Source organism: Passer domesticus, chromosome 3, assembly GCF_036417665.1.
Source record: "Passer domesticus isolate bPasDom1 chromosome 3, bPasDom1.hap1, whole genome shotgun sequence".
NCBI lineage: Eukaryota > Metazoa > Chordata > Aves > Passeriformes > Passeridae > Passer > Passer domesticus.
Window position 1 is genome coordinate 24,036,450 of NC_087476.1, and position 15,729 is coordinate 24,052,178.

At 42.7% G+C, this 15,729-nt stretch overlaps 1 protein-coding gene across 1 annotated transcript; it reads right to left on the reverse strand.

Moving 5' to 3' along the window:
- Positions 1 to 3,219: 3,219 nt before the first annotated feature.
- Positions 3,220 to 10,376, reverse strand: GCM1 (glial cells missing transcription factor 1). Its single transcript, XM_064411350.1, has 5 exons — positions 10,275 to 10,376; positions 8,461 to 8,713; positions 7,427 to 7,539; positions 6,313 to 6,441; positions 3,220 to 3,825 (listed from the first exon to the last, which is right to left on the reverse strand). The coding sequence occupies exons 1-5, from the start codon at positions 10,374 to 10,376 to the stop codon at positions 3,220 to 3,222; spliced, it is 1,203 nt and encodes a 400-aa protein (XP_064267420.1).
- Between the last annotated feature and the right edge of the window lie 5,353 nt (positions 10,377 to 15,729).

Consider the following 15,729-nt stretch of genomic DNA (forward strand, 5'->3'; position numbering starts at 1 on the left):
GAGGAACATTGTAGTGCTCTGATGGCTTCAAAAGAGCCCTTATATATAAAAATGCACAGAGATTGGTCCCAAAGAATTAGCCCTTAGATACTTAGGCCAGTGCTTTCAGAGCTAGGACCTCAGGAATGTAGTGTAGATCGTCCATGCCATGTATGGGGATTTGTGTTAGCTTTGGCAGTAGCTACAGCCATCAGAAACAGCAATAAGCCAGAACAAACCATTCTGCCTGTGTAATCATCTACGTCCTGACCTCCTTGAGTCTCTACTGGCTTCTTAATGCTTTGCTGCACCTGGGCCTAGCAGAAAACCATTTTCTGCAGGAGAGAACAAGGTCACAGGGTTATCTATGGGTGGATCCTCACAGATCAATTGATGTTTCTTCATTAAGTTAATCTGAATAACCTGAGCATTCATTATATTTTCTTAAATACAGCATATGGGGATATGCATCCAGTGCTCTTTCACCTCTGATTCTCCCTCTTACTATGCTCTTGTGAGACTCCACCTAGAGTGGAGTGCTTCATCCAGGTCTGGGGCTCCCAACACAAAAAAGATGGACCTGTCCATCTTGGAATGAGTCCATAGGAGGCCACTAAGTTGATCACAGGGCTGGAACCCCTTTTCTATGAAGACAGGCTCAGAGAGTTGGGGCTGTTCAGCCTGGAGGAGAGGAAGTTCTGAGATGACATTAAACCACCTTCCAGTACCTAGAGGGGGCCTGGATGGGGCACTGAGTAATCTGCTCTAGTGGAAGGTGTCCTGGCCCATGGCAGTGGGGTTTGGAGCTAAATGATCTTTAAGGTCTCTTCCAACACAAACCATCTTATGATTCTACTATTACCACTGCCTAGCTGGGCATAGTACCTTAGAACTGGTAAAAGAGGCTTAAAGAAATTATACATATATAGGTTTTTCACATATCCCAAACACATTGAAAAATTAATTTTTGTGAAGGTCAGTGATGGGACTGGTATCTTTGTAAACAGAAATAAATTTAGTGCTATATTGACCCACCATGCTGAACATACCTGAAGAGGAGGGAGTTGCTGCCAGCACAGAAGTTGCTTCAAGAGCTTGGAAATTACCCTGGCAGGTTATAAATCTGGAAAGACTTTCCATGTCTAACCTTAGAAAAATCACAAATGTTTAGTTCCTCCTTTTTAAAAATTAATAACGTGTCCTCCTTGAGGCTGAAATGTGTTTCTGTTGGAAAGAGGCTGGGCATGATAAACACTGCATGAACGCTGCATGAATTTTGGGTCCCCCCAAACTGCAAGACAGTCCTGCTTGTGCAGGATTACAAGCATGGAAGCCTCAAGAAGGCATGGCAGGGAGCTACTTAGGGGAGCTGAGATCACTGGAATAGGTTTCATTTTGGAAAGTGGTTGGTGAGTGTAAGGGGAACTGATAGAACTTTGGTGTGGAAACAATTACCAAGGAGCCTCCCAGCCACACATCTGAATGGCACTGCTGCTGAGAGGTGATGCTGGCAGCATTGCAGTGGAGAAGCAAGGAATTCAGAGGAGAGACAAGATGAGACAGAGCCAGATGGCCATGGCAGGGGCCATGCCCTGTGCAGTCCCTCACCTGTGTGACTGGATTGAGGAATCCCAGGTATGGGATACCAGCTCCAGCAGCCTTGCCTGTCCCTAATTCTGCAGCTCACCTCCTAAAGCACAAGTGTTTATGACGCCTATTAATTTCTCTTTTTGTGTCTTAGAGGTTGTTACAAATGTTGATCAAAGTTTCTTTCTTTGAGTTAATGATCTGAAAAATCATAAAACATGCCAAGTTTGGAATTAGTGTGGGAGTAACTCAATGGCTAAAAAAAGTTTGGTGAGTTGACCTTCATGTACAATTGTACACTATTATTTTGTGATCTACATTTAGATTTTTTTCCACTTAAATCACTGCGCATCCTGTTTCACAAATTCCAATAAACATTTTGAAACATTCTATAAATACAATTAATTCTTGTCTTGTAAATGTCTCCGAATTATACCCATCACCAGGAGAGTGGTTTCCTTAGCAACTAATATAAAAACTAGGGAGGGAAAAAAGTGCTAAGACTGAACCTATTTGATGAACATGTGATACATCCCCTTCTGAGGTACTATGAAGTTTTTATTGCCACTTGTTTTGTAATACTGTCCTACCAGAAAATGTGGCTCCATATGTTGTACATGACATCCCTCAGCTCTTTCTTGCAGAGGTGGCAGCAGGCAGCAGTGTGTCAGCGCTTGCCTCTGCAGGGGAGGTTGGTGGTCCCTGAAACCCAGTCCAGAGAGCAGCAGAGGCCGGTCATGCAGCAAAGCCAAGCAGATGTCAGTTATGGGAAAACATAAAGGAATCTTTGCCAAAAGTGTCTGAGCCACTAAGGTCAGGCAAGAAAAATTCCTATTTGGCACCCTAGTTTTTTAAACAAATGTAGATAACTGATGGGTCCTGCAGAAATACAGCTTGTGGTAGTGGTCAGCAAAGGGGATGATGTATGGAACAGATACTGAAGGGTTCTTTACAGTCTGCAATGAAAGAAATTAAAAATTCCTGGAAAAAGCAGCAAGGCACCTTGAATATATACATATCTAAAACTGGGTCCAGCCCCGCAGACAAGGACTTAGGGCAGCTGGTGTATTGGACACGACCTGGCAGTGTGCATATGCAGCTCAGAAGCCCAAACGTATCCTGGGCTGCATCAAAAGAAATGTGGCCACAGGTGGAGGAGCAGGATTCTCCCCATCTACTCCATTCTCATGAGATCCCATGTGAAGTCCTGCATCCAGCTCTATACAACACAAGTGCAAGGCTGGTGCAGTGCAGGGACTTAGGTCTGAAGAGGGACGGCCTGAAGAGTGCAGAAGGTTGCGCATGACAGTTGTGGTCCTTGGGATCATCCATCCACACCTTCCGCAGTCCCACAGGCTTGAACAAGCTGTGTATCTAGGAGGGTTGAAATGCTACCAAACCAGAATGGCAGCGAGGCAGTCTGTAAGAGGAGCTGATAGCTTTTATTAGATCCATGAAACAGTGGTGGGAAATAAGACAGTTAAATAAAAAGGAATAAAGACAAGCCTTCAGGTACAAAAGCCCCTTCCAGGGCCTGCAAGAGGAGCTAAAGTAAGACCTGTTGTGGTAGCACTTTTAAGGTCTGAGTTGCCACAGGGGTGGAGAATTGGACCCATTGCCAGAGGAGGGGCGAGCAGGGACATTTGAACCCAGTCACCGTAATGGGTACAGGTTAAAAAACATGTCGTTGTTGCAGTAGTTGAGAGAGACTTGGTGGCCTGCCCCACCCCTGTCTCCTGCGCTTCCCCTCGGAGGCAGCGAGAGCCGTGGGTGAGGCTGTGCCGCACTCGCCGTGGGGCAGGGCCCTGCCTGAGGCGCGGGCTGGGGCGGCAGGCAGAGGCAGCCACTGCTGCAGGCCAGCGGGGATTTCACCCCACAGGATCCATCTCCCAAAGGGCCCGTGCCAGACCTGAAGGGGTCATGGCCACCCTGTGCCACGGGCAGGACGTGCTGGGCGCTGAGGTGGTTGCACTGCTGGGGAGAAGGGGCTGTGCTGGGCACAGCAGGGACACTGCACAGCCTCTCGGCTCTGGGCGTCCCCCTGAGGGACAGGCTTCGGCTCCAGGTTGGTGGCTCCCTGGAGGCCCCATCCTCCCCAGCTGTCCTTGGGTATGGAAGATGCCCAGAGCAGCTGCTCAGCGTTGGCTCCTGGGAGCTTTTGCTTAAATGTCCCCTGAAATTAGCAGGTGGCATGTGAGCATCCAGGTTCGAAAGAAGCAAAGGCAAAGGCTCCTGTGTCGGCATTGCACCTGCTAAAGACTTGGGAAAGCAAGGCATGGGTTAGTAAAACAAGGTGTGGCATAGCACCTCTCCTCTGTGAGCTGCTTACAAAGGCACTCAACTAACACGATGGTTGGGTTTGATGATCTTAGTTAGATGTCCCTTCCAACCTTGACCGTTCTGTGGCTCTGTGAACACAGGTAACAAAGCAGATGGCATAGCACAGCCTCCCCACCATAGCGGGGTGCCCATGGGCTGTAGGGGCAAGCTGAACAAGACTCTCAGCTCTTGGCTCTGTGTTTGTTTCACCAGTTTTTGCCCAAGGCCTGTTTTACACTGAAAGAGTTGTTTAGACCTTGCATTCACAGCCCTTTGGGTCCACTGCCAGCACATACTGAAGAAGGACCTAAAAATGAAATTATGCTAATACATTTGACACCACTGGTTTGTTTTTTTTTTTCTATGGAGAATGGAAAAGCTAAGTATGATCATTTTATACTGATTGTTTTGAAGTGATCTTTTCACTACAAAAATATTCCTTGTCGGCTTTTCTAGAGTCTATTTCTAACTAATAAATTTTCTTATCTTTACATTTTTTTACCCCACAAACAGAAATTTCATTCAGGTAGGTATCAGCACACAATAATTATTCTCCTGGGTCTTCTGTTCTGGATATTTCACAACTTCTTTAATTGCTCCAATTATTGGATTATAATTATGCAAACTTTAATTCCTTTCAGAACATTCATTTCTAATGAGTGATTGCAGGTCTTTCTTCTTTATAATTCTGCTTTTTCATCCATTTAATTATAGTGGTTTTGCAGACTGCTGGAACAGCAAAGTGCCTTTCAGTTGTTCTCCACTCATCATGAGAAAAAATTTCAACAATTTGGTGTAGGACCCAGCCCACCCTCAGCTACAGACCCGCCACAGATGCCATAGGGAGAGCATCCTATAAATCACTTGCTCTATTTTGGGCTCGTACCTTTTTCTGAAGTTCTCCTCCCTGATTTCTTGTGAGCACATTAAAACTGAACCTTTTCAGTATACATTTTCCAGATTGAACACATTAAAACTGAATCTTTTTGGAATATATATTTGCAGATTGAGTGACACAGGTTCTGTGTGAAAAATCAGACTCCTGAGTTAGTTTTATCACAGCTAGTTTGGCAAAACAGGAATATGATGGGTTATGCCCAAGGAAAACCTACTGGAGAGCCGTGAACTGGAAACCCAATGAGGTTAAATGGCCTAAGTCTGACTGTACAGAATCAAAACAGCTGAAGACCAGGCTCTACTATTAGACATTTGTGACATCTTTAGTCTCTTTCTAATCCCACGCAATTGAAAGTCTCAGGAAGATGCTTTAGGAAGGGAAATGTCTATAGGAAACTTGACCTAAGCAAGTAGGCTCACCAGTAGGCTCAGTTATAAAAGAAAGAAAGTCATGTGGCTCAGTCGTATTTCCTAGGTAGAAACTGTTTCAGTGTTCATGGAAACATAACTAAACCAGTGATAGGAAAAGCATTGTTGCTGTATTGGTTGGACAATTAGATCGGCTGGTTTTTCTTATGCTTTTGTTCCCAGGCACTTGTGTCAAGAGGTTCTGGTTTTTAGTATCCTCCTGAGTATTTCCAGTAGAAATAGCTACAGCTTCTAAATTCACATTCTATTCAAATGGGTTTAACTTCCTGTGTGCACATTTTATCTGCTTCTTGGGTTCCCAGATCCCCTTGCTTCTCCATGTCATCCACTTAAGAAATCTGTCCCCACCGAGTGCAATTATCCCTTCTGTCTGTGGCTGAAAGGGCATGGATTACTATCTCTAACACCAGGTTGGGGGAATGCACCACCCCTAATACATCAAGAGACACTGCATGTGAATATTGGTGATGAGAATTGAGTTTAACACAGCCTTTGCAACGAAAGTCACTGGGATTCCCTCCATCAGTTATGCAGCAGTCCCAAGGATCTCTGGAGATGCTTTCACAAGTGTTTCCACACCCATCACAGCTGGTGTTTTACCATCAATGCTTCAGAAAGTTCTTCAAAGCACTCTTCTGCCTTCAAACCAGGCAAACCAGGTACAGGTTATGCACCCTCACCTTTTATTGCCGAAATTCAAGGGGAACAAGCAGAGGTGGAGCATGCCTTTCTCTTTCTTGGTAGTGCCAAGAAATAGGACAAAAGGCGATGGGCAGAAACTTATGCACAGGAAGTTCCACTTGAATGGTGATGAAACTTAGCCTGCCCTGCAGCCCTGCTTTGTTTACCAGTGTAGATGCAATCTCCTGCTGCCACCAGGCACAAATTTGCTCTGGAGAGGAGATGCTGGCAGAGGATGACAGCGCTAAGGAGAGCGGGATGCTCAGGACAGCCCTGGTCCTTCTTGGCCTGATCCTGGACATGCAGAATGTGGAGATGTAAAGCCTGCTCCCACCCAGACCCAAAGCCCAGACAGCCTCCCCCATGCCTTGAACCACAGATTGCTTGACCAAAATTTTGTTGACAAACAGCAAGAGTTACCTCAATCTCCTGGACTCTTTTTAGTCTTAGAGAAGATGAAGAGAAAGCTGTCTTTGCTTTTTGGATTGATCTTCTTGCTTCTGCTTCTAGTTTTGTTTCTGGACGTGGGTGGTCGTGAGCTCCTTTGGACTTTAGAAAGTAATTATGGTATATTAAAGGTAGAAGCAACCTTGTTAATAATCTTAAGGGAACAGAATTTATACCACAGGCCAAAATCACATATTATGGCCTAATTTAATGCTTTGTATTTAATAGGATTTAGTTACTATGAGGTAAAATAATAAACATATCCCAGATGAAGTGGGATGGGGTAGAAACCCTCGGAAATCGTAAAATCAGTGCACCACATTTATTTGTAGAAAACAGTCCCCCCAAAGAGCCCCAGCTGAAGCCAAAAAATCTTCTGCAGCTTGGCTACAGTGTCCCTGCAGTCACTTTAATTCTTCTTACAGTTTAGACATATTTATCTGAACATTAATTTCCATTAGTTTCCACAGAGAATTAATTTTATTTAGCCTGCACATAAGTGAAAGAGTGGAAAACAGGAAAATGGTTATGTTACTAAACCAGGACTACAGCTTCCAGAAATAGTGCCCATTATTTAAACACTTTCATACACTGTGTTCCAGATATAAGTTACATATAATGCATAGATGGCCTTTTCCATAGACAGTCCCTTGGGTACAACCATTTCCTATTCCAAGACTCCCTCTCAATTATGTGTAGTTCCTTGGAGAAGGAGAAGAGATAATATGGTATTTCTGACTTCTGAGGATTTGTTGGTTCCTATGTACCTGAGGCAAAACACTTCCAAATCAACAAGTTTTCACAGAAGCCTAAATAAAAAATACACTGTGCTGTAAAATCAAAGTAGCATAGGCTAATTTAGGCTGGAAGGGCCCTCTAGCTCAACCTCCTGCTCAGGCAAGACTAACTTCAGAGTTAGATCAGGTTGTTTAGGACCTTGTGAATTTTTTTTCTCCTTACTTATTTGACCTTGTCATATTCAATAACCTCTATCTTTTGGGAGAAAAAAAAATTAAAAAGCTAAATAAGACTTTAAATACCAGTCTTTAAAATTAACTTACATAATGTTAAGGAATTTTATACCAACCTGGAAAAATATGAATTGGCCCTCATGCCTCCAGAAGTTGGTAACTGGGTAACCACCATGGCCTCGGCAGGAAAGGAGCCGCAGTGGTCCACTGCAGTTTGGACAGCATTTCCCTGGAACAAGGATAGGGGGAAACATTTTCTACACAACATGTGATACAATGGTTCATTGGTGGCAGATTGCCACTTCTGGTTTGGTGCTCAGAAATTACGCTGAGGGAAACTATGTGAAAAACTTCCAAACATGAGCAAAAATCAATATAAACAAACTTATCATTGACTTTATTCTGTCTGTTATTAAATAGAACCTTCAAAAATTATTTCTATTAAAATGTTATTACAATTTTATCACAATTTTATCATTTATTATCATGGTCAGTTTTAATTTTTCTCTTGTCAGAGTTTGGAATGTCATATATGTTTCTAGAGATCACTGTTCTGGCTTCAGTGAGTACCTGAGTTATACCTTTCTTTAGCTAAATTGCTCATCAGATTTAGAAATCAGTATGCACTAGCTCTACTGAGCAATCACAATTGTTTGGAATGGTGTTGTTAAAAATATGTGTGCAGCTCATGTTCTCTGTTTGCATTGTCTGGCTCCAGTGACGTGACTGTGGGGCCTATTTTCCAGTCATCACAGTTTATGAGCAACTTCTTTCCTGCAAGACTTGCCTCCTGAGCTACTCTTGGGCCAGTGCAATAATGAAGCCGACACGCAGGTGGGCAGGAACAGCAGGGCAGTGCAGGAACTGCTTTCTCAGCACCCTCACTAATGGGCCTGAGAAGGCTGGGAACCAATGCCTAACCAGCAGAAATAGAGATTTAAAAACGTTTAGGGGGAAAAAAAAAGAAAATAAACAAGCAGATGACTATGCCCCAACAATAAGAAGTGTAAAATGAAGTGTTACAAATCAAGAACTGCATTGGAATATAAGGAATGGCAGAAGGAAGGCTGGGTAATCCAAAGGGTATCCTATACTTGGATTTCTGCTCTGTATGAACTGCCATACAATGAACTGTCATGTTTGTACTCACGCTGTTGTTTTTGCCTGGCTTTATCACATATGGCTGGTCTTAGGTAGATCTTCCTCCCATCCAAGGTAGAGCAGTTGTTACCACAAACCACCACCCCAAGGCAGGACTTTTTTAAGATGCGAGAGTTGTGGTTGTTGGTGTTTCTCATTGCCCAGCTGCTGTGGTGCCTCTGAGCATTTTTATCCTCTGAGCTATAGATATGTTTTACATAGGAATCTGGCCATTCTTGAAACCAGTCTGTCTGGCTCACATGCTGTGGAAAAAGCAAAGCAAGCCATATTTTAGGCTGGGGAAGAGAAAAGCTTGTCCAGGAGCTGAGCAGAGCTGGACCTCTGCTGAGTTTCCTCCAGCCTAGGTGACTCTAGCACCCCAGCAGGTGATGCTGGTTGTCAGGAGAGAGCAGTGGAGATAAGGCAGGAAAAACACGGATCTCTGTGGCTCCCCACAGGCCCCAGAGCATCAGGAAGGCCTGGCTAGGGGCTTGTTCTCATTCACCCAACCAACCAATCAAAAATAATAAAAAATACTAAAAACCCCTCAAAAACCCCCCAAAACCCCCAAACAAACAAAAATTAAATAAAAACAAAAACAAAGAAAAGAAAACAAACAAACAAACAAAAACCCCCAAACAAACAAACAAAAAACCCCCTAAACAAACAGCAAGCCTCAAGGACAACAGAGTAAGGAGCAATAAAAATAAAACTGGGAAAAAAAACCCCAAATACACATCACATCAGTGTACACCAGTGGGTACAGTCAATACAGTAAAATGCAGTAAGCTGTAAAGCATCTACCATACCTGATTATGATTTTGAGGGAAAAGTTCTTAAAATAAGGGATACAAAAGCTTAGTAGAAATTTCCTTTAAGTTGCTAATCCCAGGACTGAGAGCCATGACAGCAGTAAGAACATCAACCAAGAAGAGAAAAATTCCAATGCTCCCCTAGTAGCCACTGGATAGTGTAGGGAAGGGTGTCCATGATGCCTCTAGACTGAAATGCAGGTGAAGGTGACCTTGGGCTGAAGGGCAGGGGACATTCTGGAACATAGAGGCTTTGGGCAAACAGCACTGTTACAGTAGGGAGGAGGCTGGGATCCAGTAAGAAGGCAGGGCTGGGAGTTGAAAGGCAGAGCTGCATGCTGAAGGACTGCAGCAGGAGGAATCTGGCAGAAATCTGCAGAGCTGAGGGACAGGGAGGTGACGTTGGTGTGCAGTGTGTGTGGGCTTTCAGTGGAGAGCATGGTTGAAACTTTCAGCTAAGAGAACTAAAAAAGGACAGAGGGAGGGCAAGATGACTATTGTGCCTCTCAGCAAACCTGCAAACATGAAGCAAGGTTTCCCTAGGTGCTCCTGAAAATACTTGCCTCCATGTGAGAAGACAGCTCTGGAGCTGGAGCCCAATCTGCAATGAGACTGAACACCCACAGTAGCAAGGCAGTGGTGGGTGCTGTGCTCCCTTCTCAAAAAACACCACCCAGGGCTAAAAGCAAGTCCTGGACAGCTCTGATTAAGCGCCCATAGCAGGAGGCACCTTTTTTTCCTCTGCTTTCTCTGCACCTAATCCACCAGGGAAAAAAAAGCCTTTGCAGCGTTGCCGTTTTTCATGCATCAACAACGCTTTCAATAATACATTTAAGGAGAAATGCATGGAAATGTCAATATTTTCTCAATATGTTTCAGCAAAATTCCTCCATACCTCGAGGTAACAATGAGAATAAAGGCAATGAGTCACAGATGACTGAGAAAGCGTTTAAGATCAGTGGTGGAGATGACTGGTCAGAACTAAATAAATTTCTACGACACAGGCACATACCTGAGGAAGTTTGATGTCATTGATATCCCAACTCGTCATTTCTCCATGTCGGGAAGCAGAGTCCTCCTGCTCCATAACAGAATCATCTGCACCTTTCAGCATTTTTGAATTCCTTCCCAAAGTTAGCAAGAAAGTTGCTCCTGGCTGCTTTTGAAGTTGCCTGGCTGTCAGCAGTCTCAAGCAGTTTACAACCAGGAAGCTGTTTCCTGAAGCTAAATGATAGAGAGGCTGCTCATTAAAGATAAAAATCAGTGTTCTTCTGCCAGAAAAACTTGTTCCATTAAAAGTTTTGCAAGCCAGCGAGGCAGTGGAAAATATAGCTTAGAGATAGCCTGTGATGTTACAGAGACATCATTAGCAGCAAGCAAATCGTGCTTGTGGCATCTGATTTGCTTTGCTCAATCTCCTCTCATACCATGTTTATAGCCATGTAACTCTGCTCACGGGCTCTTTGTACATCTGATCCAACTCTGGCTCTGGATTCCCGGAGCCAAACTGACTGAACAGCTCAGCAGCTGTTGAGGGGTCTTTGAGTCGCTCCTTACCTATTAGATATTTCTCACTCTGCATGTGACAAAGGTGGCAAAAGAGGGCTCTGCTCCACCACTTCAGAAGAAATGGTGCTCCACCATTTCAAATATTGCTGGTAACTCTGAGAGCTTACCAGTTGCACCAGGGAAGTATAGAAAAGGAGGTTGGGCTACCTGCATTTTCCTATTTCAATTGCAGACTGAAAAAAAAAAAAACCCCACCACTGTATGTTTATTAAAACCAACAGGTTTTCCCTGAAATTTTTTTAAGTATGTGGCTGCCCTACTCAGGATTTTAGTACCAGCCAAGCTTAATAAAATACTGTGTTGGTTTTGTCTGGGGTATAATTAATTTTCTTCACTGTGGCTGATATAGGGCAGTATTGAATTTGTTATGAACACAGGGTTGATAATACAGAGATGGTTTTGAGTTTTATCCTCAGGAATCCCATGCATGAAAAACTTTGTTTCCTTTGTTAAGAAGAGAAAAGGTGAATAAGTTTTTGCTTTCTGGAAACTGGAAAGTTTCTGTGTTTTCAGGAAGGTCACTATAGTTATGCCAGTTAAGGATTTATTAAAGACTACTGAGTAGTGAGAGAAATAAAATCTACCTGATAGTCTAGTACATAGATTTTCAAAAGCATAATGTATTTCATTGCTATTTCTGGCTCTGCATATACGTATGGCCCTCAGAAAGTGATTTAGCCTCCATGTCCTTAGTTTACTTGTTTATAAAACATCTGTGATCTTACTTTCTCATGTTACGTTATCACCTCTAAAGGAAGACTTTGCGGATTTTTGCAGAGCACTTGAGACGTTCGGCCGTGTGATTCTCTGGCATCACAGTCAGAGCACCATTGCCCCATGTGGTGGCTCAGATTGTGGGGGAAAAAGAAGCAAAACACCCTCCACAGAAACAGACTCCCACAGAGGGGGCCTGGTAGTCAGCACCAAATTCAGGAATCTGAACTGAGGGCACTGTACTGGGAGGGCAACCCAACAGATTCAAATGAGGTGTTAGTACAGAGGAGAAGGGAACACAGTAAATCAGTAATAAAAACCTCGGTAAGAAACATTAGGTCTCCATGTATTTTCCTACTGTACTACAATGAAAATGGAGATAGTAAGGTCAGGACAAACAAAACACAAGCTGCATTGGAAAACTCAGTTGAATTTGCTAAACAAATCACCCTTGACTACTGTGTGCTCTAAAACATTAATTGATTTGTTACACAATTCAAAATTATAGCTGCATTGATTTTAAAATTACTTTTCTAAATGAGAGAAAAGTAAGAGCTTGGAAATTGATTTTTAATTTTCTTCATTAGAAAAAAATGGAATATTTCTTCTTTATACTATATTAATAGGTAATTTCATCATAATACACACAAAAAATGAAGTTCAAGAGAATCATATATATTTAACTACTTATAGGCAAAGCCTTCTACTACTTATTTCTCTAGACTCTTGTGCTACAGCATTACTACTAGTGTTGCTGTGATATGTCATGGAAGTCAAACACTAGGCAAGACAAAGTCAAAAACATAGGAAAGAAATAATATTTGAAGATCTGCTATTTAATTCTTGTTTCTATATAACATCTGAGATAGGTTACAATACATTTGGAAAGAGATTTAAGCCATATATTTTATGATTTAACTAGCAAGGATTTGGAAAATTTCCTCTATTTTCCTTACAAGTACTTGGTGTTGACCACTTAGGAAAAGGATTATGAATTTTTAAAATAAATTAGGTTTATTACAAATTTACATGAGCCTATAGGTTAAATTAATTCAATATTGTCTGTGAAATTGTATTTGGAAGAATAGTCTGGCAAACCACAAACATAGATTTCAGCAGTTCTTCAGCAACCCGCTACAACAAGAAATTGAGGACTAAAAAAGGCCTGGAGCTGTAAAAGGCTTCTCGAACTCAGGCTCCTGCTCTGGAGAGGGCTGTGCAAAGCCTGCAGAGCAGCACCGAGGGAAGCAGCTGTCCCTGCAGGGGCTGCCCGCTGCTGTCCCGCTGCCAGGCTCGGCTGCAGGAGCACCTGGATGTCACCTGTCACAAAGCAGTCTCCAGATCAGGCTCCTTTCTTGCATCATTTCACCAGCACACAAAGAGCGTTCTTTAGGCAGTGCTTCCATCAGTCTCCCTTTTGCTCTTTGGTGTCATCTTTCAGTGATGACAACCTTTAAGTGACGTCAGGTGGAGTCAGTGGAGCTTTACCTGGGCTGTTACCTGTCCCACCAACAGCCTATGATGCACTGTCTTCCACGGCTGCCTTTGTGCCTTGCCTCAAGTTCATGGTTTTCTCTGACACTCAGAGTTTCACCCTGCTGTGGGAGCCCTCCTGCCTCTCCTCCACTGCCACTGTTTGCCTTTGCATGCTTCTTGTCCCACTTCTATTGCTGCAGAGTTTCATGGTGCTGTTCCACAAGAACCAAGGAACGTGCACGTTTATACCAAGATGCTGCTGATACTCCTTGAGGAATACTGCTCCAGACTGGCCTTTTTATCTTTTTTTCAAATACATTCTGTAAACTTAAAAATAACAACAAGTTTATCTTCCAGTTCATCCCTTTTGTTTGATAACTGTGGCAGCAGGATGAAGCAATACGATTATCCCCAGATGCAGAGCATAATCTCACTGCAAATAGATGTGTCATTTATAATGAGAAGACAGTTTCTGCCTGTGGAAAAATGCACTGGAGATGCTGTGTATTTTCAATAAGCAATGAGACAAACTTTTGTTTTCAGATTGTCCTGGTAGAGCCTCAAGTTGGCTGCCTCTGTATTCAACATCATTTGAAATGCTTATGCTATCTTCACCGTTCAGTATCCAAAAGTGGAAGCTTCTCTCCTGTGATCTGGGTCTTGGAAGATGTACGTATTTTGAGATGGAAATACTTATAAATCCTTGGTTGGTTTTGTTTATACTTTGTTTCTCTTTAATTCTTTTCTCAGAACTGTTATTTTAATGGCCCTTGAGATCTGTAACAGCTAATAAGCTCATATTTTTGTTCAGTTACCATACTTCTGAATTCTGGACTGCTCTGGAAAAGCAGTTGTAGGTGGTGTAGTTATCCTGGCTTTGCTGCTTCAGTCACATCCAGTGAACAATTTTTTAAAAATGCTTTTTAAAAGAAGTTTTAGTTCCCTACTATTCCAAACATCCTCTTTCTAGAGCACTTTCTCAGGTGACATAGTCTGCAGGCTTCTCCGGCTGCCACATCATGTAACACAGACATATCTACACCACAGATTGTAAACCAACAAGATTAGCAGAGAGTTCATCTCAAAGCTCAAACACTGATCAATGTCTTGGCCTCTTTTCTTACATCACTCCTGCCCTCGGGCTCAGGCCACTGCTCAGTACAGACACTCAGGGTGTCTCTGCCAGAGTGCTTGGGAGGTGCTGTGTGTTCCTGCCTGTGCTGCACAGACCAAGGATGGACACATGGACCATCTGCTGTGGGGATATTCAAATCCTGCTCTTGGAATGGTAATTTCTTGAACAGCTCTTACTCAGCTGCCTGCAATCATCTTAGTTTTTCCTCTGTGTCAATTGAACAGTCTTTTGGCTGCAATATTCTCATTTTTCATCTCCTATTTTACTTTGCTGGCTATTTGCAGCAGAGAGGTGCAGCTGGGGGCATGATTTTTCAGAGTCTTTACCACATGAGGTTCATGTCCACACACTTGGATTGCACAGAGTAAATATTTTTGCCAGGCCTCTCAGTCCCTCTTCTTGAGGACACTGATATTCATCCACATCTGAATCAGCTTCCAAGCTGTGTTCTCAGCTGAGAGCCTGGTAGTTGAACAACTTACTATTGAACAGAATAGAATCAATACTCTGTTAATTTTTTTGTCCTTTTCTCCAGGACAAGGTTTTAGTACCAAATTCTAGGAATGTGTCTTTTTCTGCCATGTGAAGAACATAGCTCCAAGTGAAAGGTTTGAGATCTGAGCTCATTTTAATAATTGTTTGTAATGCTTGAATATATAAAAATACATATTTCCCTTTATTTCTTTATTTCCCTTCTTTATTAAAGCTGTGAGCTATAGTTTTTTGGCAGTGAAGTCTAGTTTTTTATTTACTTTATTGACCTCTTTATTTTTCTGTCTTAACATATCAGACACTCTGCAAAACATGTGATGCTCTAGACATCATATTAACTTACGGGGGTAAAATTCATTATAGCTATTCCACAGGCATTCAGTCCTTTTGTCTCTTGATCTGATATTCCATTTTTCATCTTGCCTTTGCGGCTGGTATAAATACACTTAATTTTGCAGCTCTGCCTGGCATGAACATCACGTACATGCAAAATCTCATTTCATGGATTGACACTCAGTTATTGAATGCTGTGTTTTTTCTTTTCCTTAAAATCCTGTGATTTTCCCTTTTGTGATTTAAAGAATGTGTAATTGCTAAATAAGTTGTCTTTCATGTCCCTCTGCTTCAGAACAGGAATTTGGTATGTCACTATGATTGCTGTTTTCCTTGTTCCCACTCTGTTGCTGCAATATGCATTCTAATTTTTGAGTTGTCGGAGCTGACTAATTTCTGATATCTCTGACAGCATGCTCTACTTTTCTCCATGGTCAGGTGGAGTATCATAGCTACCAAATCCATCCTCAGCTGCAGGTAATTCCAAAATGAACTCCTATCAGTTAGCCATGCCCTAGCTTCAAACAGCCAGATTCTGGTGTACTCAGCTGCTGTGGAGATCCTGTGTGTGTTCCTCTTTCTACTGCCAATGTTATCTCACAGATTCAAGTGTTCAGGCAGAACTGTAAAAGTTTAACTGATTTGGTCTGCCATACTTTCAAGAATGAGAGGAACTTTTCCACAGCCTGAGCACTAGAAGGAGCACTGCATGGGGAAACTGAGCTTTGTTCTGGTCACTTGCTTTGCA

Excerpts from the sequence above, each read along its gene's own strand:
- GCM1 (XM_064411350.1), bottom strand. The coding sequence starts at position 10,376 with ATGCTGAAAGGTGCAGATGATTCTGTTATGGAGCAGGAGGACTCTGCT. Across the intron at positions 8,714-10,274 it reads ATGACATCAAACTTCCTCAG|CATGTGAGCCAGACAGACTG; the intron begins GTATGTGCCTGT and ends CTTTTTCCACAG. Across the intron at positions 3,826-6,312 it reads AAAGAGTCCAGGAGATTGAG|TCTTTAGCAGGTGCAATGCC; the intron begins GTAACTCTTGCT and ends TGCTTTCCCAAG.